The sequence below is a fragment of the Anser brachyrhynchus genome (genome assembly GCF_964034855.1).
Source record: "Anser brachyrhynchus genome assembly, chromosome: 2".
NCBI lineage: Eukaryota > Metazoa > Chordata > Aves > Anseriformes > Anatidae > Anser > Anser brachyrhynchus.
This window is the reverse complement of record NC_137695.1, coordinates 124,733,760-124,761,599: the sequence shown is the minus strand read 5'-3', so window position 1 is coordinate 124,761,599 and position 27,840 is coordinate 124,733,760. Positions and strand designations below refer to the sequence as shown.

Genomic DNA, 27,840 nt, shown 5'->3' with positions numbered 1-27,840 from the left:
GCTGCACATACACATATGCACAAACACAAATGTAAATGTTTATCTGTTGGTGTTTTGTGTCCTTTTTGTTTAAAAATTTGGCTAATTGTATTTTTCAGTATTTTTAATCAGCTTAATATTGTGAAAAGAACCCAGGTTTTCATTTTATTTATTTTTTTTTTCCCTGCGTAATATAGTTCAGATAACCTATGGGGCAATTTCTTAGAAAACCTACGTGTCTAAATGAAAGATTTGTGTAGTTCTTGTGACTTAGTTACTGAAGCTTAGATTTCCTCTCCCCCCAACCCTTTCTAATATTTCACTTCATTTGGTCATTCTGAAATAAGCAGGCTCATTTGTAATCCAATATAATGCTGTTCCTTTGACTGACCAGTGAAATTGTTTGTATTTTGAGAGATTATTTAGTAAAGACGCCCTAAATATCAAATGACTTTTTAAATGTGCATTTGAATAGTCCGGTGCATTGTTTAATTTCTTACTGGATTTTATTAAAGTTCAGTGGGTTTTCTCCTGTTTTTTCACTTGGGTATGTTTGTTTGCTTGTCTTCTAAGGTTTTATGACCTACTTAGTGGAGCCGCTATTTGGGGAGTGGGCCCGGTTCTCGAACACCAGGCTGTCGCAGACGATGCTTGGCCACCTGGGACTGAACAAGGCGAGCTGGAAGGGAGTGCAGAGAGAACAGTCTAGCAGTGGTGATGATGTTGATCCCGCTTTTGAGGAAATGGACTCAGACATATTACCTCAGGAACCTCGATTGTCCTGACCTCAATCTTCATGACAAAACTGCCTCTTCTCTTGGTATCTGCACAGCTGGATTAAAGGAGATACTTGTCTGCCCGAGGTTTTGGTAAAATGGTAAAATGATGCCAGCATTATTTATTTCCAAGTTTTCCTTTGACACAGACCATTTGAACCTGATTTTTTTTAACTGCAAGATCCGAACATAGAGCAATATGCATATGCCTCAGTTGGTTTTCGTTTGGAACCTTGAATATGCAAAGCACAGCAGTGACTGAGCCTTGAAGGAACAGTACGAGAGCTTCATTGTGCCACATGTTTTGTTTTGTTTTTTTTTTGTGAAATCTGAAATCTGGTCTTCAAATCTAAGACTTGAGATGGATCGTTCCACTTTCTTGGAATTTAGCAAGACTTGCATAAATGTGTTCAAAGCATACCTTCCACTCAGTCCCTGTTTTAATACGGAAATGTGAAGTGCCCATCCTCTGCTGCCTCTGGCAAGACTTGATGTTTACAAATGTACTCTGAAACTATTGGTTCTAGACTTAACCTTTGCGCATGGCTGTGAAGGAACCACTAACCTGGGTTTTTTGCTTTTTTAAAAGAAAAAGATCAAATCCGAGACTGCAGCTCTTGTTTCTTTGGATGCCAGAAAAGCCTCCCATTTGCCATAATTTTGTTTGTGCACTGGGAACTGAGCATTCATCATAGAGCACAGCCAAGCTTTACTCCAGTGCTGTATGGGAATGCAGTTTTTTAAAAGCGGAAAACACTTCTGAATTTGGGAAGGGAAGGGGTGGGGGTGGGGGGGAAGCGTCTGAACTGCATTGCGATTCTGCAGTGAAAACATCGCATGTTGTTTTCACCATTGTACACTTGAACTGCACATGCAAGAAAAAGGTGGAATGTCTAAACACCATAATCAGCTCAGGGTATTTGCCAATCTGAAATAAAGTGGGATGGGAAGCGTGTCCTTCAGAACAAGGGTACAAATGCCCCTTTCGCTGCAGTGTGTGTGTATGTGTGGGTGTGTGAGTATGTCTGGGGCGGGGGAGGGCGGGAGGGAGCTGGGAAGGGTTTGAACGGCAACATTTTTTTTTTTTATTTATTCTTTTAGAATGTGACAATTTCATGAACAGCCACATCGGGGAGGAAACTGTAACAAATTGCTACAGATGCCTTAAACTATGCACAAAGCTAAGTGACCAAATTTGTTTTTGATTTGAAAAAAAAAAAAAGGTAAAAAATAAAAAAAGTGCATTGTTTACTTATTCCTCCCTCTACTGAAACATTACCCGCTAATGGGGTTTTGATGGGAAAAGGAGAAAATGTTTTTTAGGACAAAATTAAAGGACTAATTTTAAACTTAAAACATTCCATTTTTGTAATTTGTTTTACATTGTTTTAAGTACAGTAAGCACAACTGTAATCTGATTTGAGAAACTGGTGCTTTCTTTTAGTTCATTTGTATTTCCCTGTTCTTATTGTAAAAGACTGTTTATTAATTCTGTTTACAGTTTGTTGCAACAGCCATTCTTGGGAGAGAGCTTCAGCGTAAAGCCATTTGTAAAGGCTTTGCCGTATTCATTTTAATATGTGCCTGTTGCTGTTAACTTTTAATTAATAAAAAAGTTCTTTTCACGTTATGCTCCTGTACATTTAAGTTATGACCGAGTCATGGAAAGACAGCTGAGGTTGCAGTGAGCTTCCACTGTAAAACTAAGCCCATTTTTTGGATTTGAAACTACTAGTCCTCCTAATACTCCAAAATTTATCGCCTCTTCGAGCTTGGCCTTTCACTGTTTCAAAAGCAAATTCTGACTTACCTGTTTGTTTCCCTTCTAAAATTGTTTCTTACTCTTTCATGTTCCCTGAAGTAATATTATTAATCTCAAAGTGGCCATGTTTAAAGAAATAAATTTGTAATGAAACCACTTTTTTTGGAACCTGCGTGGACTTCCTTCCTTTGCTGCCAGTGCAAGTTCTTGCTATTGTCTGACTTCACTAGAGGATCAAATGTGCTGCCAGTTTGGGTTATAACGTGACGTAAGAGGAAAAAAAAAAAGCCTTATTTTAACAGCTTGTCCTTAAGAGGGTGGTGGTACTTGCCAGAGTTCTTCGGAGCTGCCGGAACAAAGAGGAGGTAGCTGTGCGTTTGAGTAATTCACTGTGGAGACTGCAGCGCAGCTTCCTTACAGCCTGTACAGATTTGCAGGGTTAAGTGTGGAAAAGTACTGATTCCTCTGTTTTTTGAATAAAACCTGTTCTGAGCCTGCAGATACTTTCGAAACAACCATTAAAATCAGAATCTGATGTCTCCTGATCCTCACATTTTCAGAAATGTGACTCAGTTTATATTGCCATTGAGGCGCTGTCTTTAAACTTTGCTAATTGTTGCAGGATACTTGTATTTTAATAAGAATTTTTAATGGAAATGAAAGTTAATGAACTTACAAATACATATATAGCAATACTTACATAGAATATTTATAAACAACCTGCGATTCTTCAACATTTTGCAATCTTAGTGTTAGATTGATCTGTTCTGATAGGGACCAGTACAGCTTGTCAAAATCCTGGAGTAAAATGTGAGTAATTTTGTTCTATGCCGGCTTTCCTAGGGAGGGGCTTCTGGCTTTTCCTACAGCATTGGATTTGAAAAAAAAATGGTTCTAATCCCATTTATTAATGTGCATGGAAGCTTCTGACACTTGACTGAATTAAAACAAAAATGTCTCTCTTGAAAGTACTGTCTTGAAATTCCTTCTAAAAATCTACACTGGATGTCAGCGTTCCTGCAGCTAATTGTTTTGTGTATAAACCGAGAGCATTAATATGCCAGGCGCGTACTTAACGCGTTACAACCGCTAACAGCCAGTCACAGCCCATGTGAGTCCTGAAATGTGTTACGGGATGGATGTCAGCTTCCCATCATAATTGGTTTTAAGCTGCGACTCTGCTGCTGTTGGGCCACGCTATTTGCTAACACAGAGAGACAGATACGGCCCTTAGCTTATGTCTGAGGTATCTGTCCGGTGCGAATGTCCTCAGTTTGACTACTTGTATCTTGGGAGGTTTTTCTGTCAGCAGTGGCATGTGTATATAAAAGATTTCACGTAGAAAGACGCAAATTAAGGTACAGAAAAGCATAAAATAAATTATTTGATGACAGCTTTGTGATTATTTTTTCTTGTACAGCATTTTTGTTACTGTGGCTTTACGTCATGTCTTGCCACATTTCTGGTTTTCCTGGGTGCTGAACACCTCCACCTCAGATCAACCTTTCAGACTGGAAAGGTTTTAGTGTGGGTTTTTCTCTCATTTTAGACAAGTGTAGTTAGGCCAATTGATCTCCTGACCTTTACGGTTAATGATTAACTGGACTGAGTTCCATTATTGCAAATGAGAGAGTTCAGGTGAAGCTGGTGGAAACACTTTCACCAGATGGGACTTGGGCAGAGGTCTTCTCAGCCATACCAAGGGACTGAGAGGGGAAGTGTTTGTGTCCGAGGAGGGCTTGAGTATCTTCCTGTTAAGTTTGTAGGGAAGCATAAAATGCTTGTGCTCTCTGATCATTTATCTGAATACAACGACAGCACAGCCCAGTCAATGCAAGGACTAATTCTGCTGTTCTTCCTGCTGCACAGCAAGGTGAGTAGTCCAGTCATGAAAGGGATGCAAGCTGTGAATACATTTACGGTCACTATAATAGAACGTACACTACGCTTTGTTGGGGCTGACATCATTTGTAGAGTACCATAAATCAATCACATACACGTTTATTTTAACTGCTTTTAATTTTACATAGTGGCAATATAGAGCATTAAATACAAAACTTGAGCCCAAAAGTATCTTTCAAAAAAGTGTTTTAAAGGCATTTAAAAGAACATGAAGATTTAACGGCCTGTCAGTAAAACTGATGGCCAAGCATTTTGAAAGGAATTTATATTGTGTACATATTAACAGCATTTCAAGTTTCACACCAGAAAACATCTTCCTTGATCACACAATCTACGTTCCAGTTATAAGCAGCAAAGCTTTAGTCATCTTCAGTAACCTAACTGGAGCCGTTCAGCTGTCTCTACGTAAAACACGCTGCGTTTTTCTTTTCCTAGAAAACAGCAGCTCTAAAAGGCACTTGTACTTGTTCCAGTAGCCAGATAAACTTAGAACATGAACTAGCCAGGCTTGGCTTTTCTAAGTTTATCCACAGTCAGAGCAAACCTTGGCTTCACCTGAGCGTGCAGCTGAGTTACAGCGCTCTGGTTGCTGAGCAGCGTTCTTCAATGTGGATTTTATTTTTAGTTTGAGCCCCTGACATTTGTGGATAGAGGCCTGAGCTCAGGGGGTTGGCTGGTCCGTGAGCCAGCCCCGTACAGGTCTGGCAGCAAGAAGCTGCTCTGGGAAATCCCCAAAGGACCTCCCCTGGAAATCAGATTATGTGCAACAGCTCCTACCACTGCTTCCCTGCCAATAGGACCGTGAGGGCTTGTGCAGTCCCCACCTGCTAAAATCCTATCCAGGGACCCAAAGGCCACTGGGAATAAAAAGGCGTCGATGAGCATCTCCTAGCACAGCTGAGATGAGCGATATACTTCTGGCAACTTGCACCCCACAGTACTTTGTACCTTTTTTTTCCTTTACATCACTCCTACGCTAGTTAACACATACTCTGACACTAATCGTTTTACTCTGCTGCTATCTACTGGTTATTTCAAATTCATTGCACTAGCTAGTCACAGAGGCTCCCTCCACATGATTCACTCTTCATGCGCTCGTGTTGGCCACAAGATGATACAGATCGGTTTTGTTGTCTGACCTTTGCAAGCTCACAAACTCATTTTTGGGGGGAAAAAAACCACAAAACACCAAGAATGTGCTACTATTTAAAATATCTCATACCAGGTGACCTTTGCAGCAGGTTCATGTTTTGACTTTGTTTCGCCATGGAGCAGAACGTGTTCAGTTTTAATTTGGGCTAAAAATTTGCTAAAACTGAGTTTAAAAGAAACACTTTTACACGAAAAATTCAGTATCAAACTAAACTTTGTAGTGCAAGTCATCATTGGAGCTCAAATGACTGATTAACTTAAGGGTGTATCGCTGTCATTATTAACATGTACACAATGTTTTAAGGTGGTCAGTTATGCGCAAAGAATGTTGTAGAGCTAACTTAGTGTTAATGAACTAAAACCACCCCGTTAAGTCTGAGTAGAAAGCCAGGTTTGGATACAAAATTAATACCTGAGTACAATGGTCAAACTTACTCCCCTTGGTAAATCACGTACAAACACGCACCTCAGACGCAATGTTTAGTTCCTCAATTCAACATTTTCACATTAGGTTTTTCCACGTTGTACGAGACCACTCGGTACTAGTGCTATTTGCAACGTCAGAGATTTCGGACAAAACAGCTCTACAGTCTTTCACGTAGTGATCTCAATACGTTAAGATTTCTCAATTAAAGTCTTCATTTTTCCTGTAGACTTCAGCATGTGCGGTCCAAACTGAGAAGGAAACCAGAAACACATTCAGGTTGCTTTCAACAGAGACCTAGCTGAACCATTACCATCCATCCAAGTTCTAAGTACAACTAGAACCTGAGCAGAGAGAATCTCATTTATCAACTTGCTTCTCTTCATGTAGATTTTACCCACGTTGTAGCCACAAAGTAAAGGGAAACATGTCAGCGATCAGCTGCAATCACTCAGATTAGGCAGCTAACCATCTGCCGGAGAAGCTCTGACTAGAGATCCTTCACTCTACCACAGCAAAATACGAAGATTGATGCTGTTATCTTTAGAAGTTGACAACCAAGTGCTCTAGCAGGAGTTTCTTGAGATTATTCCTGTTCTTTGTCCTGTGTTTTTGTGCAAGTCCTTGGAAAGCATAAAAGGACTGATTTGGCAAAGAAGTTACATGCTGATAAATAACCGATGACACAGATTTATTAGCTCATTATGCATCGACATTTTCTCATTTCATAAATGAAAACCTTCAGTTTTCTTAGTTTTTGAGGATTCAATGATCCTTTGTCTCAAAAGACGGACTTCAAATTTCGAAGCAAAATTTGTGAAAAGCTCTTGTGCAAATAAAACATTGCCAACTCTTCTTAAAGCCTCTGCTGCTAGAACCAAGTGATTGATTTTGGGGAAATATACAGCCTTGTAGTTGTGAAGAACAGCCTGAATATTACAGAAATTAAAGGCCTAAACACCAAAAGGCAAGTAAGTCAACCTTAATAAGCTGAAGTACTCAGAAATCCTGAGATTTGTGGCTTAGAAATATTTTTTTTTTTTTTTAGGAAAATAATTCAGAGTACAGACGACTCTTTTGTTTGTTTTAAGTTTTGGACTTTTATGTGCATTTTTTTCTAAACTCACAAAGGGAGTCTCTTTTCTGTTCTGATTCTACAGCACAAGGCTTCAAGGACTGCTTACTAACAAAACTGATCTACAGTAGCCTGTTGTGTAAGTAAGTGAATGCTGCTAGAAACTCAGATCTTGAACATCTGCTGCTTAAAAAGCCCTTACTTGAATTTCAATCTGAAATACACTAGCAGCCATTGTACTATGACATAGATTTTACAAATAATTTAACATACCTGCATTGTAAAGAAACTCTATTAACTCACTATTAACTCAGCTTATGCTAATTATTAGAAGAAACTTCCTACAATAAGATCCAGCAGGCGTTCTGAGCAATTTGCTTTCTATGTCCCTAGGAACAGCTGATGTTTCAGGATCTTGTTTCAAAATTGCACATGCGCTATCTGAATGGTTAAGAATATCACATTCTCATAGCAACACGAGGTTTTTGTTTGAAAAAGAAAGCTCCAGGAAGGGTTTTTAAAGCTCAAGTCAAAACAGGACACGATCTTGAGAACAGATACTAAAAACAAAACATGATTGCCACAAATCCTAGTGTGTCAGTGGTACTTCATAGGGCTTTGTGGACAGCCATGTTAACTCCTAGGTATTTGCATCTGTTGGCAGAAAGATTTACTCGGGCTTACCAGGCAATTATCATTTAGTCCAAGCATGTGTTCAGTGAGAACCACAATACTCACCAGCACTACTTCAGTCTTTGTCTTTGTTTCAGTCTTTGGAATCACTTTTTCAGTTTCACTTTGGCTATCGTTTCGGTATCGATAGGCAAATTTCTTTTTGAGTGCTTCTGCTATTAATGCAGCAGGATCCGTAGGGTCAGCTACTTTGGCTTTTGTATCTTCTGGTGATCTAGAAAAGTCAACGAGAAAGTTTAGCGGAGTCCAAAACAAAGCTGGAGAAGTTGTGAATGCTTTTGCTTTCTTGTTACATCACCACCTGTCTTAACCCAAAGTAGTTCTGAGTCATAAAAACAAATCATTAATGCTCAAGTTAACAAATATAAATAAATGCCTTACCTTTTCACCGACCGTAGCTTCACGCTGTTCATGTCCTTGAGGATTTCTAGCATGTTTGGTATCTCAGACTTCTTTGGCCCATTTTCTGTCGGAATCTGTCCAGAATTTTTTTTGTTTTTCCGTTCTTTAATGAGCTCAATGGCAGACACGCTCCGTTGCAGGCCCGGGGGAGGGAGTGGTGGTGGTGGCGGAGGAGGGGGAGGAGGAGGAGGTGGCGGTGGTGCTCCAGGGACAGCAGCTGAAGCAACTGGACTTAACCCAACTACAAATAAAACATGCACTCTGTGTCAGCTTACTTGTAAATGCCCTTATACGTCACAAGTGTTCAGGTAAGAACATCACTAAAATAGCTTTGATTGCTTCCTCTCTGCTTTCTTTAGGTTATCACATAACTTCTTCAACCCTAAACCACTGAAGTAGACGTGACTGAAAAGGCACGTAAAAGTCCTCCTGAAGGAGGAGTTCTTTGGATTTCCAGTTCAAATTCTGGGTACATTCATGTTTTTACTGCAGTGGGATGGATGTCAGGATGTCTTTTAATTAAATCCTGATTTTAACATTATCAGTATTTCTTTCTTCTGAGAGGCAAGTGCTGGGCTAGAAGTCATAGCCAGTCTGTCACGTGAGCAATGGTTCTACCAACATCTCAGAAATAAAGGAGTTACCATACAAGATTTTAAAATGTAAATTCCAGAGTTCAAAGATCTTATTCCAAAAAATCTTATTCCAACTCTTTGAGGTAGACAGCTAATCATGTTTCTTAGGTTTAGATTCCTAGGTTTATCTTGGATTGAAATTTCCTGTGCTCTTTAGGTAAAAAATGTTACAGCAGTAAATAAATTAAGAAACCTCTGTTCGAATGCCCCTTTAAAGAAATCACCAAGACCAGACCGAATCAGAATTCTGAGGCTTAAAGTCTGTATAAATAGGTATGTAAATAATACAGGAGTCTGCTCTGCATATACACATTCATACACAATCGTTACCATATTCTACCAGAAGAGGGAGGTAAAGATGATAAAATCACATCAAAATTTAAGTTTCCTAATACATAAAGGAAAAGGGAGAATGAGGAAAAGTACGTTACGGTGGGATTTCTGTCAAGTAACTACACTTCAAGAATGGAACTGAGTGATCCTTAAAACTGTTTTACGGTTTTCAATTCGAATAGTTGAGGAAATATAAAGTAACTGCTATCGGTTCACAGAAAAAAATGAACAACATCTGAAGAATCAGAATATTATTTCATGCATGAACAAAACAATGTATTTGCTAAGTGACTGTAGGAACTGATGAAAGCTGAGTGGCTATTGTCTCCAATGAGCAAGGGCTAGATCCACTCATCCTTGCAGATCATAGACTTAGACCTGGATGGATGGTAGTCAGAGGGGAGGGAAGGAGGGGAAAGAAGCCTACGAAGAGTTACTCTGCTTACTACAGGGAACAGTGCACCGCTTCTGGTTCCGTATGAACGTGTCTGATCCCAGAGACGACTACAGAAAACAATTTCATCTCCTTTTCTGCAATTTATTTTATAAGCTTGAGATGTATGCCAAAAGCATAACTAGCATCTTACATGATAACATCATGATATGAGAGAATCAGTTTCATTACTGGGTGGGATGATTTAGGTGCTAGTAGTTAAATTATGCTCTTTTAGCTTGGTTTATTCTATCACGTTTATCAAGAGCTTTGCTGAAAGCTGTTAATATTCTGTACTTATCCATAGATTCAGAATTCTGGCATGCTTTCACAGAAATGTAAAGACTTTTAGAATACTAGAAAATATAGAAAATCTAACAGGTCTCTTGTCTTCCAGAACTATTCTGTATTCCTTGGTTTGTATGCTACGTCTGTCTACCAAACTAACCAAAACAGCCTGGAGAAGTGCAGTGTATCACAAAAATGAATTAGCACTGTAGTGAACATAAAAAGGACAAACTCATTAACTCATTTGTGCTAAGATTACAGCAAATTGAATACCTGCGGACAGATTCTGCTGTTCTTGCAAGATTACAATTTTGGCTATCTGTGCTCTCAAAGAGGCTAGTTCATTTTCTAGAGCACTGATCTTCTGCAGAGCTTCTTCGTTTGCTGTCACTGTGCTCCTGGACGCTGGTTCGTCTTCTAACAGGCTTGGTGAGGATCCCTGGTTGCATGGGGATCTTCCACGCTGATGTACTTCACCCGGACCGGGCTGGGCCGTTTTTGACCAAACTTCTGACCTGTAACAAAAATATCAAAAGATTTTTTTTCTCAAAAGGCTTTCTAATAGATAGAAACAAAAGCAATGTTACATACAAAACAGGAACAGGAGTTAAAGGAGTGACTTTCAAAGTTGTCTTCACACAAATCACTTCCCCCAAAACACTGTACACCTCCAAGCGAGTAAGAACTTCACATCCTTTCTGTTTGCATCACTGGCTGGTATTTCTTCTCCTTCTGCCTTGCCAGCTTTGTATGGAATCCTTGATTTCCAGAGAAAAAGGAATTTATTCCCTCCTGCCCTCAATCTTTCTCTGCCTCATGCATATTTTGGTTTTTGTTGAAATTAAGATTTAAAACATTTTTTTGCCCAAATGCTACCATTTTTTTCCCCCCATAGGCTGTAAAAAGTCATTTGTAGTTGATTCCCTTGAAGGAGGAAGAGTTTCTTATTTCCATGGCATGTTTTGTACTGTTCCTGCACTTCTCCAGCCCTCCATTTTAGTGGCGAGAGAGTGGAACACAGGGAACAGTTTAGTGGTGATGCACACAGACTGCTTATCAGTAAATAGGAAGGGATCTTATCTCAAGGTTTCTAACAATAAATAAAGCTATGGAGAATAAAACTTCATACGATTTTAAAGAGTCTAGAAGCTTCCCTTCTCTCTCTCGTAAGAGCAAGAAAACAACTCTGTTGCTTTCCTTTATTACCCACTAAAGCTGAAGCTATGTTAAACACTGAGGAGTTATTGTGCATCTGCAGCTAACGAGTGGTTATGCTTATAGAAGACGCCAACACTTTAAAACAGTTTATCTCAAGTAGAACTGATAAGGATTAATAAAACAGTTTATCTCAGGTAGAACTGAAAAGGATTACTGATAATAGATTAATATAAACAGAAATACTTTCTAACTGCTGATCGTGATTACCTAACTCTTAACTCGTTCCTGAAACTTCTCAGGCCGGTCAGGATTCCATTATTTATTTCAAACACGAGGGTAAGAACAGTGTCTGGTGATACGTCTTTTCAAAATGTGTAGAGTAGCTCTAGACTAAATACAGCTTCAGAGCTCTGGGTGTATGGGGTAAGCTGCTCGGGGTGGGATCCCCTGAGATCTGCAATGGTGCTACACTCACAACGAGAGCCAAGCTCCGAGGCTAGAACAAGCCCTGTGCTGTGACCACCTCTGTGTGGTCTTAGATGCACAACTGAATCTTTCACAACGCTGACAGAAAGCATCAGCACAACTTGCAAAACTCGGTTAAGCACAGCTGAATATTATGAAGGATGTTAAAATTTAGGTGGTGCTATCTCCGCAGGCATGGAGAGCTACCAAAACTAAGACAATCACAGGATGCTTCCTACGGCAGCCATCTCTCTGCACTCCCTAAAAAATAAAGTGGAAGGGGCCAGCAGTCACTTCTCTCTTTAAAACGTACCTCCTACAGACTCTTAAAAGGAGCAGAACAGCTGAACAGAAAGGGTATTTTCGGCTCTGAGCAGCAAAGGCATTTTAAGCAAATTTCCTCAGTGGAATTTAATGCTGTGGAAAAATATTATGCCTGAGTTGTCACTACTGCTCTGACTAGGGGTAGGAGAAATATGACTTGTCCTTTAGTTGCTTCATTTATAAAATTGCAATCACAGAAAAAAAAAAAAAAAGTCTGCAAGACTGTTTAGGGAATTATCCTGAGTATGTATTTTAACAGTAACACCTATGGGATCTCCTTGAAACAGAATTTCAAATGCACGGAAAACACTGGGCGCATGCTACACTACCTAACACCGTGCATGGATGTAATAACCAGTACATACTGAAATATTCGTACCTGCTAAGTACTCCACCTACAATGCTGCATTACAAGCTGTTTGCCCTAAGGTCACCATTTATCTGCAGGATTATTTTAGTCCCAGCCCACTCTAATTATCCTCTCCTCCCCCTTCGCACAATGCAGGCATTTCAGCAAACACACCAGTCTTACATCTTTCATAAGAGGTTCTCTGAAGCAACAAAGAGCCATTCTTCCTCTTGTCTCCATTAGACTTAATAGCTTTACAGTTCAATCCTTAAACAAAACATTTCTGTGCAAACAACAGTAGTATTGGCTGGTTCATTTGCTTTGTACCACAGACACTCTACGAATAGTTTTTCTCAAACAAGCCTTGATTTCCGCGACTCCCCTCAGAGTTTGTGAAACTAATGTTGCAGTACCAGGATATCACGCAAAGCTTCACTGTGGCAAGTTTTGTTGGAGGGCATCTAGGTCCTTACTGATCTGTTTTGTGCCTTCGAATTAACAACGTATCCTCCAGCAATCTCTATCTGTGCCTTTCTCTGGAAGGTCGGTTGGAAGACAAACTTCCTCTGCACTACAGAACCCTGCCTTTGTTTCAGGCTACTCTGAGCAGCAGTTTGGGTAGGCTACAACACAGGACTTCACCACTTCAGCCAACTGTTTAACGCAGCTGCCGTGCCATGTAGCGCTCGTGGTCCAACACAACGGTACCTGCGCTGTGATTCTGGACACAGGCGCTCGACACGCTTCCCTGCCAGTTCTGATTATAAGGATTAAAGACAAAATATGTCATCATTTTTTAATTCTCTGCTGCAGAATGCAGAGTCTTAACCAGAAAGGTGAAAAACAATGCGACAAGTATCAGATTGTCAGAATGACCATTGCTGTTAATTAGGAAGCCTTACAATACCTGCCCCATACTAATGAAAGCCTCTGGAGAACTGGAGAAGAATCAGTGCTGGCAATCATGCCATGCCACAGCGGACATTTTTGTGGGAACAAGGTTGTGTGAAGCTGTCACACTCTAATTCTCTGCAATAAATAGGTAAACAAAAGCCACGATCTTCCTTGTATGAAGCCAAACTCCGACATGTTCTCAAACCAGCCTTTCATTCACAATTCCGTTACTCCAATCTCTACTTATTCTTTTCTGGTCCCTACCTTTTCTACCACTCTTCCCTCTCCCAGCACACAAGTGCTCTCCATTAACTGTAACGCACAGTATATTCTCAACAGACAGAATCTAGGTTTTTTTTTGGCTTCTAACTTGAAGGAGAAGATCTGAGGAGCATACCTGAGCCTTGTAGAGACTTCACCTTCCTCTTGAGCAACCCATCTGACATCTGCAAAGGAGGCCACTGCATCTTCTCTAAATTGATGAGGATGGTTTCCTTCTGTGCCATGAGAAGTAAGCTAAATTTTGAAGACAAATTTGAAGGTTTTAGTCATGATTCCCAGTCCATTTCACTGTTATTTTACCCAATGCTTTTAGTGAGGCTGCACATTACTATTAACACATACATGCACAAAACACATCTTACTTACTTACTACGCTTGTTACTATCCTGGGCTTGGTCCAGAACGCATTTCACTGACTAGCTCTATGTCAGTGGCTGCCTATACACACTCTCACATGACCTTAACACTGAAAATCCAATGCAAATTGTTACCTTAATGACAAACAAGCATCAACATTCTTAAATAGTGCGCTGTATTATCTCAGATAATGTTTTTAATTACATTCATTACCAACAGTTAGAAGAGACAATAATTACTACTCTTACCTCTTAAACTTTTACTCTGATTTAGTAATATTTTGAAAGTGAAATTCTGTTGAAGTGTTTCCCTTCCTCTACACCTTGCAGAATTTCTGTACAAGAGTTTAGGCGTAAACATTATAGAGGAAACAAGTCACTCCTACTAGCTCCACAATCACACGGACTTTCAGTGAGAGGTAGGATGGAATCGCAATGGAAACGACTGCACTACTTGCTAAAAATCTCATTTATAGCATGCCAAACAGACTATTTTTCAGCACAGTTCTGTCACCAGCTTTTTTGAAGCCAAAGGTGAACAACGCTCAAGAGACTGGAACCCTTCTTACATTTACAGCTAAGTGTCAGACCTGAATGAAGATTTGAAAAATGGTTTGGACCATCACTATATGTTCCATAACCACAGCTATACAAAATGGTTTCGAATCTCCTTGGAAATATTGGCTGCTTCCCCAGGTTAGACAAGGGCATGTGTACTCAGTCACTGGACTACCGATCAGCCCGGGCTCAGTACCTTAGCAAATAAAAGCTACTGAAATACCTTTTAGTAATTTCCTCTGCTCGGTTTGCTGTCTTTAGTTGTTTATCTCCAGCGCAACTATGCCACCTCTTTTGCTTGTATTAGATACAATCCACGTGCCAAATTTGCACACGAGTTGTTGCAGCTGTTTACGCACCACCTGGTTGTGGCCAAGAAGCTAGTAACACTCACAAAGAAGGTGGTATCATATAGTAATCTCTTAAAGATAGCTTTGATCTGTCCTGTTAGTGCTTAAGTCAAATTTCAAGGCAACTCACCTCTGTAAGAGGCAACTATAACGTAGCAGCAACTATGGAACGGTCGCAGTAACCTGAATTCGTAGCAGACCTAGCACAGTAGGACTGCGGTCTTGATTAAGTGAAACCATTTAGGAAGAACATTCACAGGTATTTCAGTTGTAACCTTTGGTACACAAGTTCCAGGGAAACAGAAATTGTGTTGTTATTTTTTATTATTTTTATTTTTGTTGTTCTTTGTGTGTTGTGGTTCTTTTTTTTTCCTTCCCCCAGGAGTTGTTACAAACAGCTTTGGAAATTGAGATTACTCATCTTCACCTCGTACTCTTGCAACTTGTGCGCGAGCCTTTCTCACAGCTCCCAGGAGTGCATATTGGCATCATCAGATCATTTGGAAACAACAGGGTTTTTTCCAGGTAGCATCAGCACAGATGGTAATATGTTTATCACATTAACAGTTGTGCCTAATACCATCACAGTCTGCCTCACTTTAAAACAGTCTAGAGAATACTATATTGCACGTTAGGATTTCCATTGTTTGAGGTTTCCTTGTTTTGCTGTTGCCGTTTTAAATAAAAAAAGAAATGTTCATGACCACAGCAGCTGTATTAATGTTAGTGGCAATTAAAAGCATCTGTAGCATGTCAGCCAGTTCTTGCAGGTGATACACATTTTCCTGATGGCAATGGTCACGTGAGGAACTATTACCGTGAAAAGATTGAAGGCGTATTTAAATAAAAGCACTTGCATCAAAAAGTGTCTTATAAATCAGCAGTAAGGAATGCATTTCCCATTGCCAGGTTTCCTGCTTTGTGAGATAAATAAGTTCTAATCCAACATTTAGTAGCAAGCCTTCTGTTATATTGTGAGGCAAGTTTCGTCTTACTTTTTTATTCATATTTACATGTAAACAGAATCTGCTTGTTACCCATATACAGATGTTTCTTTTCTCTATCCCTATAAATGACAAGGCCTCCCACAGCAGTGGATTTTGAATTTCAAGTTGAGGCAGGATTTTTAATTGAATTTAGAGGTTCAAAGCCAACACCCATCTCTTAAAACCTTTGCTCGTCTATAGAATGATGTTTCAACAGCCCTGCTGAATACCCTATTCCTGCAGCCAACCTTGGCTGAAGAACACTTGGACAACTGCTCTGCCAGCACCTGAAATGGGGAACAGAGAGCTGAAAGCAGAGGTGGACATGGAAGGAGTGGAAGTAGCCTGCTTTTCCAAGAAATATAGAGTTGTTGCCCCAAATTTTTCCTTAGTTTTTTTTCCTATTTTATTATGTGTGTATGCTTCACACATACACTTGTGCATGTGCGCGTGCACCTGTGGCTTTCAGATCCATTTCTGAAAGAATTTCTGGAAAACAAAACACTGTTCTGTTTTAGCTGATGTCAAAGCAGGATCTCTATTTTTCTGTTTGCCCCAGGAAATAGAAAGTGGAACAAATATTTTTACACATTTAAGAATAGAACAAAAATCTCTAATTTCAAATTACTGATAAATTTAGGTGTTAACCATTTTGAAATACTTCAACCAAGACAAACTTCCTATGATTTTTCAAATTAGCCCAGTAAATTCTGATGTTTGCTAGATTCAAGCCAATTCCCTCGGAGACCTGTACTCGGTTACCAGGTCTGTGTCAGACAAACAGGAGAAGCACGGGACTAGAGCAGAGGTGCTGTAGCTGGGGGACACAAGAGCCTTCCTCTCCCTGTGCTACCAATCCAATCTTCTGAGTATTTTGTAGGTTTGTTAGAATCTACCTAGGCTATATTGATGTTTAACTATTTTTTTCCTCCTAAAGACCACAGATAAACCTAAAATAATGACAGACAGAAGAGCGTTATGAACCATTTTCATTTGTTCATGCTATAGAGAACAGATAAGGTAAGTTTTGTCACCGCTGCATGTAGCAGTTAATTTAAATGTTGACTACGGCAAGGCCCAGAGAGAGGTACTACAACAGCTGCAGACCTCAAAAATCAGAATATTAGGCTATTACTCTGCTTATTAGACGAGCAGAACAAAAGCATGCTATGAGAAAAGAATGAACATAAGAGAGATATGCTTTCAATATCTCTTATCCATTTATCAGAAAGAAAATGAAAGCCTATAGACAGCTTATTGTTCTTAAAGTTAGAAACACTGATGATATGCATGCACCCTCAGACGAGGCAAGTATGGTTTGCTTTGTTTTTTAATAAAATGACTTACAGCAAGGTTCAGTGCATGGTCCTTTCATAATATAGCTAAAGCTGGCAAGAAAGAAAAAGGAAGAGACAGCTATAGGAAAGCATCAGTTGCAAAAGCATAAAAATGATCAAGACTGGCATTGAACTTCAGTACAGAATCTTTAACACAGGTTAAGACATAAAAATAGACGTTAGCACCACAGTTTTACATGTTCAGCAGTTTACATATTTAAAAACTTATAAATAGTTATAAAATATGTATTAAAAAGCCTTGCATAAACCACATAAACTTTAATATACCTAAAGGCTCAATGTTATAATATTTCAAATTCAATCAACTATGATAATTGCACTTCTGTTTTTAGGATCCTTTCCTTTCATCTAACAGAAGATGAATGTTTAGCCTTACTGTGCATAAAGTCTAAGCAAAGCTGACCGTTTGACTCTTTAAGAGGAAAAAAAAGCAAGTATTTTATTTGTTCTAGCACAGAATTCAGATGAAGATGCATATTTATCTTTTTATTTCAACACTAAAAGTATTCGGAAAAAAATCCCCAGACGTATCTTACAGCTCTCTGCAAGTACCTAAATTCTTCCATATACTGTATTGACAGAAGGCATTACTTGGCTAATTATTAAAAATGAACACTATCTTCCCTTGTATAGCCTTTACAAGGGAAACTCAGATATACCACAGGAGGACTTCACTTGCTTTCAAAGTTGAGGCACACAGAGCCATGCTGCTAGCATAACTACTATGAATTATATACCCAAAAGTCCCAATCCAGCATCTCATTTTGTTGTCCTCCTGCACAAATTTCTCCCCTGCAATGTGTATGTATATATATTTACATACATATATATATATGTATATAAATAAATACATATATATGTATATAAATGTATATATATAAAATAAAAGTTTCATGAAGCCACCAGTACTGGGAGATGCTTGGCCTCCTAGTTTCTCAAAATACTTAACCAAAAAGGCTTCCATGACAGTCTGAACTATCTGATTTTACTAACGTAATTTCAAATTTAAATATTGTTCATATGTTTCATAGAGGATAAAGAGATGAATTTAAGAGTGAAAAATTTAGCTTTGTAGCAATTACCCTGTCTTAGTGTGGGTGATGATTCCCACCCACCATTCATCATCTTTATGTTCCCCTCCCTTGTTCAGTCCCAGAAATATTCCTTTCTCAGCGTGAGTTTCAAACACAAGATTTCTCTAGCTCTATACCCACCCCCAATCCACAGCACACTCAGAGTTGAAGAGATTATGTGTAACAGCTTCCATTTTTCCATCTGTTCCTGAACAACTTGTTATAAAAAGCAAGGGTTTTCTCCTCCTTAAGCTTTACCCTTGCTCTTTACCCTCCCACTATACGCAGTCAAAGTTAGAAGCAAACAAATCAGAAAGCTGCAGAGCACTGATGTTCCCCTTTCACCTACACAATGCTAGCCTTGTATAAAAAAAAGCAAGAGTACTCATGTTATCTTAGAACTAATTTTTAACTTTCTGATAAAGCTGTTTATTTTCCAAATATTTTTAAGTAACACTGTTCATCTTCACATGCCTCTTAAGCCTAGCTTTAAGGACTGTTTTCAGAAATCAGTTTCAAACTTTTTTAAGAAAGAATTTTTCTTCCATGAGTAACTTTTTAATACTGTATCGTGTCATTTTAGAAGTTCCATTTTCTTTGGGAAAAAAGTTTGTCTGAAGTTTCATTATGTGTGTTACAGCAACATGGATTCGTGTTTTAGGCAGTATAGAAGCTGAAGAATTCACATTAGGTAAAAGTCTGAACTTGAAGTGGGAAGAACTGAGGTAAATTAATTCTCTGATGGGCCAGGTTTATCTTATTCTGCTTTTAGGAGCCCTCTAGTCTTTTTTTTTTTTTTTTAAATGAACTGTAGAATTGCTTAAAATCTTTTGACACAGCAGCAAATCTCTTTATCTGCGTAGTGAAACTTGTGTTTTAAACTGCTGAGAATGCCTACCTGAAACTGGACTCTTGGACACTGTATTAGAGAGAGGTTAGTACCAATTTTTCTTACAATACTTCGAGATGAACCATAAGGTTTGCTTGACCAAAGTACCTAGAAGGAAGAAAAAAAGAAGTCAGCTGTTAGATGATTCATTCTTCTATCATATCGAAGTAGCTTCCCCTTACCCTTCTGTACTATGCTTGTGCTAAATGTACTCATGAATTCTAAGTCACTGCTTTCATGATAGGAGAGAGAACATAACACATTCACTCAAATTTCTATCACTTAATTTAGTGAACTCCTTTCATTTTATACTTGATTTGGTAAAACAAAAAAAATGTTTTGGTCATTAGAATATGCCTGTTTAGGCTCATGACAGCCTTTGTATTAAGTTTAAATTCAAAACAATAAATCTAGTAATACAGAAGGATTCAAAATTTAGTAGTTTCTTCAAAAGCATAATTTATCCATTTTTAAAACAACAAAGAGTAATCTGCATTGAGTCATACACCACTTTTTAAAGGGTTTCATGAAAAGCAACTCAATCGTGACAAATCCATAAAGTTATGTAACTCTACATTTCCCAAAGTCTATTTTCTTTTTTCATTACGAGCTCTTCTGACGCAGGAACTGTGTCTACCAGTCTTCGAACAAACAAACCACCCCCTAATAGCTAGCATAAACTACAAAGTGTAACTGTGGAATTAAAGGGTAGAGAAAAGGAAAAGTGAAAAAAAGACACATTTGAAAATGAGACTGTCATAAAATACACATGCACTAGTGAAAATTGCACATAGCACCTCAATTCATCTGGCTTCTGATTCTGAACTGTTTCTACTGCAATTCATATTTCTTCTACGCTGTTTCAGTAGGGACTGAATTTCTGTTGTACTTAATGTCAAGAATGTTTGCTCTACTGTTTACCGTAGCTGTATGAAATAAAATGAGACTATTATCCTAGGACAATACTACAAATGATCAAGAACAAAAGAAAAGAGCACAGAGACAGAAGTAGGAAAGATTTAAACACAGAGAATGGCAACAGAAACAAAGCAAAGAAGTGAAACAATAACAGGAAGACTATAACTAAACAATTAGAACACTGTCAGATAATTGAAAATACTTGGGCTGTGTCTACTTATGACTGTAGATACGAATTTACTACTCAGACCTTAGTTTTTAAAGGCTCATAGCTTCAAGCAAACTCAACATCCTGTTAGAAGGTTGCCCCAAACAGAAAACTTAGATAAAATCCATGCTGTTAATACTATTAAACCAACCCTCATGTGGCACGGCTGTATCGCCTGCGTGATTAGTGTAGGGAAGCTGTGGGAGTTTCACAACACACGGCTGAAAACCATTTTGATATACTAAGCAAAGATCACTACTCGTAGATTTCAAAGGTTCTATTCAGAAGAAAATATGTTCCGTGGTATTTATCCCCAGATTATATTATTTCAAAAACTTCACACAAACATTTTGCTTAGTCCTATACTGAAGCATCTTTCCTTCCCCTGACTTTAATTGAATGTATGACGTTTGATAAAATAAATGCACATATGCATTGCACATATGCTACGCTAGATTTCCACATCAGAGCTGCAACTTTGCCAATCATCCACTCAGACTCGATTTTTTCATTATATGAAATACAAAATTCTCTTGCTTAATATGCAGTTAAGTTACACGTTGGAAAAAAATGCGTTCTAGAGTACTCTATGGGTACTGCATTTTGGATTCCTCAAAGACCTCACATTTGCGACATTAATGTTTATCTGTACATCTGAACAAAGAGCAGGTAGACCTGGAGCCCTCAGTAATAAGCCACCAACAAGCAGTACCACAGTAATACAGCCTCACTATTCACAGCAGCTTCTGCTGCTAACAGCAGGACAGTTTACAAGAGCCTCAAAGCGACGGTACATCGGAAAAAAATAGTATTAGGCAAGGGAAGGCTTGATTAATTACAGTAGTACTTCCCCAACAGCGAAGAGGCTAGACTAGGTGCTGTATTAGCGACATACGGGCAGCACATTATTTAAACAAGTGGTAAAGCTTGTTTAGAGATTGCTCAGACCACAGCCAAGAGGCTGGCTAGGGCCCATATACCCAAAGTGTTTGGCGCCCAAACGCCTTTCAGGTTTTTGCAATAGTTTGGTGCAACAAAGTTTTCTGAGTTACCTAAGCTCAGTCAAGATATGGCTGGGCGATACTTTCAGAAAACCGCACGCAAGCTGCGCCACCAGGTACGTCAATAAAGCCAGCACACCCCCCAGGTGAGCTAGGAAGTCTCACCCCTGTTCACACGACTTCTTGTTGACTTGAAGCACTGGCAGAGCAGGTCTGCAGAACACTACTTAGTCATACCCCTTATTGCATCAGTGTTTTGCTGTTCTGCAGGATGGCTGACATCTGGAAACGTACCTGCATTATCACAGCCTCGATACAAGTAGAGAATGGGGGGTAACAGGTTAAAAACCCGTTTTTCCCGCTCTGTTCAAACTGCCAATGACCACAGTAGAGCCCATTCTCAAGCTTTGATTTTTCAGAGTTACACTGCATAAAATCTCAGACTTCAGCTCTAATAAAAGCCTAAAATACTGATTCTTATGGGTAACTTACAACGTATATTAGTTTTGCTCTCCGTAAATTCCCGAGATTAATAAAAGGTTCTACCACAATCACTGGAGGAAGAACCACCCTAAGTAAGTACTGCATAGCTGGTAAGCAATTCCACCTTACTAAAATTATTGGGATTATTGCAGTGAAGCCAATAATTCAGCTCAAAATAGCTCCTAAAGATCCCAGTGATAAAGCAGGCGATGCGTAACACCTATCTCCCTCTGCTAAACATTGAAAGAAAACTCTACATACACTTTCCTCTAGGTAGAGACCTACGCATGTGCATTCCTCTGTTTCCTCAATAAAGAACACAGCCGTGTTGCTCTCATGTACAGTAACACTCTGAAGAGGAGAGGCAGATGTAGCACAATTCTTGTCGTCTCAGTTTCATGGAGCTTTGCACATCTCCAAGACGCAAGCAAAGAACTAGTAACATTTAAGAATTAGTATCATTGTCAAAAGTCAGTTGAAAGTTTTCCTTCAGCTTCAAAATACACATCGAAGCCCAGCATGAAAAGCAGTGTTTACACTGTAAACACTTTATTATTGGAGCTAGAAGGAGCTACATGATATTTTTAATTCACATATTACTTAGTACTTCAGTGTCTAAGTAGTGAATTCCATATTTTTTCCAGCAATGCAAAATCATACGAGAATTTGGTATATTTACAGTATTCTGCTGGAATGGGTATGCACAAGCTAAAATACATGAAGTGCTTTCCACGCCTGATTTTCTGAAAAAACAAATGAAGTTTGAAACACTTACTGATTCCATGTTTAATCCAACTTGTTCAAAAGCCATCCTAATTAAGCGCTTAAGCCAGCAAATCATCTGGATTGGAAAATGCCTTTCCAAGCCTGGATTTAAGCCTTCCAAATCTGCAGGACTGCAGAGGTTCCATAGTCCTTCTGAAACAAGAAACACAAACAGTTTAGAAGCATGCTGTGGTCATGTACAGGAGTAAATTGTTCCATGCATTCCAAAAACAAGCTTTAGAAACAGTTACTGACAATAAGATACTTTCAGAGCCAATTCCAAGTACTGCAAGGTACAGGCATCCAGAAAGCAGTTACCTGGTAGAAGTGACAAAGATTTTTTTGGATGATTTTTAAGAAATCAGAGCTGTTGCAAAGTTAATGATTAAAAGGCTGGGAAACCGCGGAATGACGGCAGCAAGGGACTAACACCAAGATCCACGGGCCATACTCCTATCTGAAACTCTTCTCCATGCAAGAACAAGCTACAGAAAGCAGACCACCTCTCCTCTTTCAAGTTCTCTGACAGCTTTGCTGTTTCCTCCGTTTTCCCACAGCTGAGAGACTGGAAATGTGGAAAAATGACTAATAGAAGAAAAAGACAGGAAATAGTGTAGCTGCGGGACCTGAAAATCCTCCAGTGACTTGTAAAGTTGGCCAGATTTCAAATTGTGTCTATTTATACATCCTACCATTCACTTAAATCAAGATGTTTTCATTGCTCCTCTAGCGAAAATAGCGTATTTTGCCTCTAAACATGTTCTACACCAGTCATAACTTGGATGCCATCGAGATGTGTGTGCCACCAAAAAAAAAAAAAGCCATAGATGTAGGTTTACGTTTGTTTTGTGCATCAGACTAGAAACAACACTCTGCTGAACCACCCTGAACAACATATTTGTAGCATGAACAAGTGTGGTGCTGAAGCCATTGCACACAGAAGGATGACTAAGGCAACGGAGCAGCAAGGAACTGTTAGCTCGGAAGTTTGAAAGTCGGGAGATGGAAAAGCTCGGCAGTTTGAAAGTGCCCACAAGCACTACGGTTAAATCATCACTGTTTCCATTACAAACATTTTTTTTTCCCCAACAGTTCGTTAGTAATAACCTACTTCTTGTGGAAACTTGGCAGGAGGAGCGCAACTTTACAGCTACCTTTTTTTAGACAGGCTTAAAAACAAACAAACAAGAGTTTGATATTAGTTTCTCATCACCACATAAAGAAAAACACACAGGATTTTCTTTTACTGTTGAATAAACTAGGAAAAAAACTAATCTATCAGCTAACGTAAAACTAAGAGAAAAAAATATATTAAGAAAAAAACACAACAACAACAAAGTGAACCAAAAGATTAGATGGAAAATGCAGTTGTTACAAGAAAAACAACAGGGAAAAATAATGGGCTACCTATCAAACAGCCACCAACATAAGCTACATTAATACATAATGAATAAGAAGTCCTTAAGCTATGGACTACCAAAAGGTGGAAAAGTCTTTTAGGGAAGCGTTACCATCTACTTGATCTAGTCTTCCTTTAGGCATCTGTTAATTCTTCCCTTAGACAAGCTGCTAGACTGTATCTTTGATCACACTGCACCTGCTGTATTTTTAAAGCAGGAGAAACACAAGTGTTTCTACATGCCTCATATTAGATTTGGCATCATATCTGGCACTGCAGAGATGCGGTGACATAAAAGAGAGAAAACTGTATTAAAAGGGGAAACCTGTTCCGAAAGCGTGCCTCTCCAAAGGAGCTCCTCTGCCTCATTCCAAAATTCAGACTTGTTGAACACGTAGTGTGGAAATCAAAGAGAAGAAAAAATGGAGGCTGTGTCAAGACATTCACACGGAAGAGTAAAAAAAGGTAGAGAATGTATTGCTGAGCACCTGAGAGCACAGGGCGGGCGGGTGAAGGCAAGGGACAGCACTATAAGGAGATCACAGAATGGTTTGGTTTGAACACCTCCAGGGATGGGGCACCACAGCTTCTCTGGGCAACCTGTGCCCGTGCCTCACCGCCCTCTGAGTGAAGAATTTCCTCCCAACATCCCATCTAAATCTCCCCTCTTTTATGTCATTTTAGTCACGTTTTGTTTTGTTCAGTAAGCAAAGAAAATGTATTGACTACTTGGATTCTGACCAACCAGGAGGACTGAGTCGTTCATAACAGAAGGTGATTTGGCCAGAAGCGACTTACTTAAGATGATTATCTGCAGTTCACATTATAAATTATTGTTTCTTCTGTAGCCTAAATACTTCAAGTACCCAAACCACAGTCATCAGCTTCCCAATCGTGTCAATGCCCCATTGTTTGCTTTTGCTGAAGAAAGTGACAGAGGTCTGTCTGTAAAGCGCAGAGTACCACCCAGTTCCTGGAGACTGACACTAAGGGCAGCCATGCTTTAATAAAGACCGGCTAATTAGTCATCTAAAGGCATATCTAAAAGGAAAACATTTACAAGTATATCCCATTATTTTTACAAGATTGATTAGTGTTCCAGAATTATCCCCAGACAAACTTTATACTAATTTCTTCCAAACTATATTGCACTGCGCTTGTCTTCATAAATGTCAATTATTTCACAATTACTCTGTGACCCAAGTACAGAAAGGGTTCGTTTGAAATGAAACTAGTGAAACTGCTGGACAGCAAGAATAAAAGCATTAGCAGATTTTTCTTTCACGCTTTGCATACACGCCAATTTCAGAAGCAGGAGTTAAACATTTATTGCTTCTAGTAACCTACAATAACACCTCTTTTAAAATATTCATGCTTGCTTTATTTATCCTTTATGTTCTTGATTATCCTCTATCTTCTTGATGCTTCCTACACTAAAAATAATAGCAGTTTAATTCCTCTAAAGCTTCCACAACTCAATCACTACAATAAAATGCCCCAAGTGACAGCAATATTGCTACGAAATGCGGTACTTCTGCTGTGCTTAAGTAACACTATTACAATGATAAGCAGTAGTCATAGGCAAGATTCCCAGAAGAGGTTAGAGGAGTAATAACACAAAAAATTACATATTTGCATAGAGCAGGCAGGGTGGGAATTTCATGGGTTCTTTGTTTATAAAACTCTACTTACAAAGAAATTAACAACGCTCGAGAACTTTCTGTCTGATATGGAAATGTGCAGAAATTCCCTAATTCAGAAACGAGCAGGTCTGCACTCCTGAGTCTCCAGGTTCTCGCTTTCCCCTCCTGGAGCTCTCCTTAGCCCCCACTTTTTACAACCACTTTTGCAGGTTTCACTCAATACTTCCGTATCAAGTATCAGTCTAGAAGGCTGAGAGACAATACCACTTATAAATTATAAAATGTTAATGAAATAAATACAAAGGCTCTGGAAGCTGTACACATAAGTATACTGGTCAGCAAATACGAAATGAAACCCTCTGCCAGGCTCTCCAGCGAGTGCTACACATGAAAGACGAGAAGAAGGAAAAATTAGATGCAACTGCTTTCCAATTGAAATATTTCTGTATATTTTCCAGTGCTGTATTTATTCAAGTCCCTTCCAAATTATGAATTCTCTCTCTTTAAAAGAAGATATTAATATTTTTCTTACTAAAGGAAGTTTCTCTTATTCATGTAAACTCCACACAAAAATAAAAGAGAATGGTTTGATGCACCTGACGCAGAGGATCAGCCATATGCAAAGGACAAGTGCACAAAATCTGAAAAATGAAAGGTCTAGTCTCTAAATTGAAAGGGTATGCATAACACAAAGTACTTTTTTTTTTCCAAAGTGTGGTTTCAAAGAAACACCAAGCATATCAAAAGTTATATTAAAAAAAAACAAGCAGGTTCCTCCTTACTTCAGCAGGAAACCAGGCCACGCATATCTTCAGTCTTGATGACTGACACGTGACCCAAGCTCACCTGATGAAATTATATCCATAAGGACACATATTAAAGAACTAATGAAGAAAGATAAAAGCCAACAAAAAATTACCACAGGAAACCAAGCAGGCAGGCAGAATCTTCTGATAAAGGACCGGGCCCTCTCCCAAATCAACACAGACCGCTTACAAGTACTGTAAGTATTTGGCAGAAGGCACGCAGTCAGCTACAGAATTCTGCTTTTGGCCTGGCAGGCACAACTAACAAAGTGCCTGTTACTTTCAGAAGCACCTGCTTGAAATGACAGACCTAGAGAGATAAAAGTCAGTGGATACTGCACAGACAATCAAGGGCTTATCTAAGCTAACATCAGCATGAAATCTAAAGCAAGAATTGGAAACAATACATATATTCAAAAGGAGTTGTTAAAGTTTTTTTTAAAGAAATATAACCTAGTTGTACACACCTCAAAGGACAAAAACATATTTACCACATCTTGCCAATTTCACCACACCTTACCAGCTAAGGATGGAGAAGAAGAAAGAAATCATGTTTGAGCACTGGTTTGATCAAAAACCTTTGCTCAACAGAGATTATAGCTAAGTGATATAGCGTAGAAAAGTGAAATGTTCCAACTTTTCTAAGCCATAACCACACACCCACACTCTGCTGCCAGACTCAGCTCCCTGGTTGTTGCTGTGAATGCCAGTCCCTCAGCTACAGCTTTGAGAAACAAGAAAAAGCAAATGTTATTAACAAAAGGATGTATTTGTCGGAAAGGCAATCAAAATGTTTCATGTTTTTCCCCATAATCTCTATTAGTAACAACTTTGAGCTCCTACATGCAGCAGCTAGCTGGTGACCTGACCGAATAAGATTGTTTTGACTCAGCAACGTGCAACTGGAAGTTTTAGAGGCGATGGGCTGAACACTCACCTTCCTTCTGTTTTTTGCTTTTTTTTTTTTTTTAGCACTAGGTAAAAAGCAGACAGGATTATCTCCTTTCCACTTATGCTTAGTAAGCGTTGTGCTCGCAGCCGCCCGAGGAGGGACTATTAACGAAGCCCTGGTGCCACTTTCGGGCAGATGAACACACTGCGGTCGATATCAGCATTCAGACCCCCCTAGCCGTCGATCTGGGGGACTTTGGACAGCTGGCTGGACAGAGCACCGCCCAGCACACCACGAGTTACCTCTCAACGACCGCAGTGACCGCGGAACCCAGCACCGCGGCGGTACCGCTGAAGGCGCGGACGCCACAAGAACACCAACCCAACCCCGCAGCCCCTACGCGCCTCTCCCCCCGGATACCTCCGCCTCACTAAAACCCCCTCAGAGCCCCCTCAGGACCCTCCCCAGCGAGGCCTTCGGCCCCGGGCGGCCACCACAGCACCACCGAGCCCCCCCCCCAGCCCGCCTCATGCAACGGCCGCGCTCCGCTCCGCTCCCCCCCGCTCCCGGCCCTCACCGCCTCAGCCGCCGCCGCCTCAGCGCTGCCTCCCTCAGCCGCTGCTCCCACCGCGCTCGCCGCCCGCCCCCCTCCGCTCAGCCAATCCGCATCCGCCCCGGCACCGCCTCAGCCAATAGGAGGCCGGTCGGCCCGCCGGGAGGCGGGACCTCGGACGCCCTCTGGAAGGCGACGAGCGGCGACCTTACCCGGCAGGCAGCGGGAGATGAGATAGTGTCACGTGACCCTTCGGCGCCTATAAAAGGGGCGGCG

The 27,840-nt window shown here is 39.8% G+C and overlaps 2 protein-coding genes across 6 annotated transcripts in view; one reads left to right on the top strand and one right to left on the bottom strand.

Annotated features, from left to right (window-relative positions):
* PDE7A (phosphodiesterase 7A) overlaps positions 1 to 5,207 on the top strand; it is an 80,243-nt gene extending 75,036 nt beyond the window's left edge. For all 4 annotated transcript variants that reach the window (XM_080582429.1, XM_080582427.1, XM_080582428.1 and 1 more), the window contains one exon: positions 553 to 5,207. In XM_080582429.1, the coding sequence (XP_080438555.1) occupies positions 553 to 764 (212 nt within the window). In that variant the 3' untranslated portion in view covers positions 765 to 5,207. The remainder of the gene's footprint in view (positions 1 to 552) is intronic.
* Positions 4,518 to 27,732, bottom strand: MTFR1 (mitochondrial fission regulator 1). Of its 2 annotated transcripts, none has more exons than XM_080582435.1 (8): positions 27,589 to 27,732; positions 22,282 to 22,424; positions 18,906 to 19,004; positions 13,442 to 13,560; positions 10,128 to 10,369; positions 8,145 to 8,406; positions 7,809 to 7,977; positions 4,518 to 6,246 (listed from the first exon to the last, which is right to left on the bottom strand). In XM_080582435.1, the coding sequence occupies exons 2-8, from the start codon at positions 22,345 to 22,347 to the stop codon at positions 6,187 to 6,189; spliced, it is 1,017 nt and encodes a 338-aa protein (XP_080438561.1). In that variant the 5' UTR covers positions 22,348 to 22,424; positions 27,589 to 27,732; the 3' UTR covers positions 4,518 to 6,186. The 2 variants fall into 2 exon arrangements, with proteins under 2 accessions (XP_080438561.1, XP_080438562.1); XM_080582436.1 differs by having other exon boundaries at positions 22,282 to 22,421; positions 27,589 to 27,652.
* Positions 27,733 to 27,840: the final 108 nt, after the last annotated feature.

Coding starts and splice junctions, on each gene's coding strand:
- MTFR1 (XM_080582435.1), bottom strand. CDS start 22,347: ATGATTTGCTGGCTTAAGCGCTTAATTAGGATGGCTTTTGAACAAGTT. Junction 19,005..22,281: donor TTGGATTAAACATGGAATCA/GTAAGTGTTTCA, acceptor TCTTCCTTCTAG/GTACTTTGGTCAAGCAAACC. Junction 10,370..13,441: donor GAAGTCTCTACAAGGCTCAG/GTATGCTCCTCA, acceptor TTTTTGTTACAG/GTCAGAAGTTTGGTCAAAAA.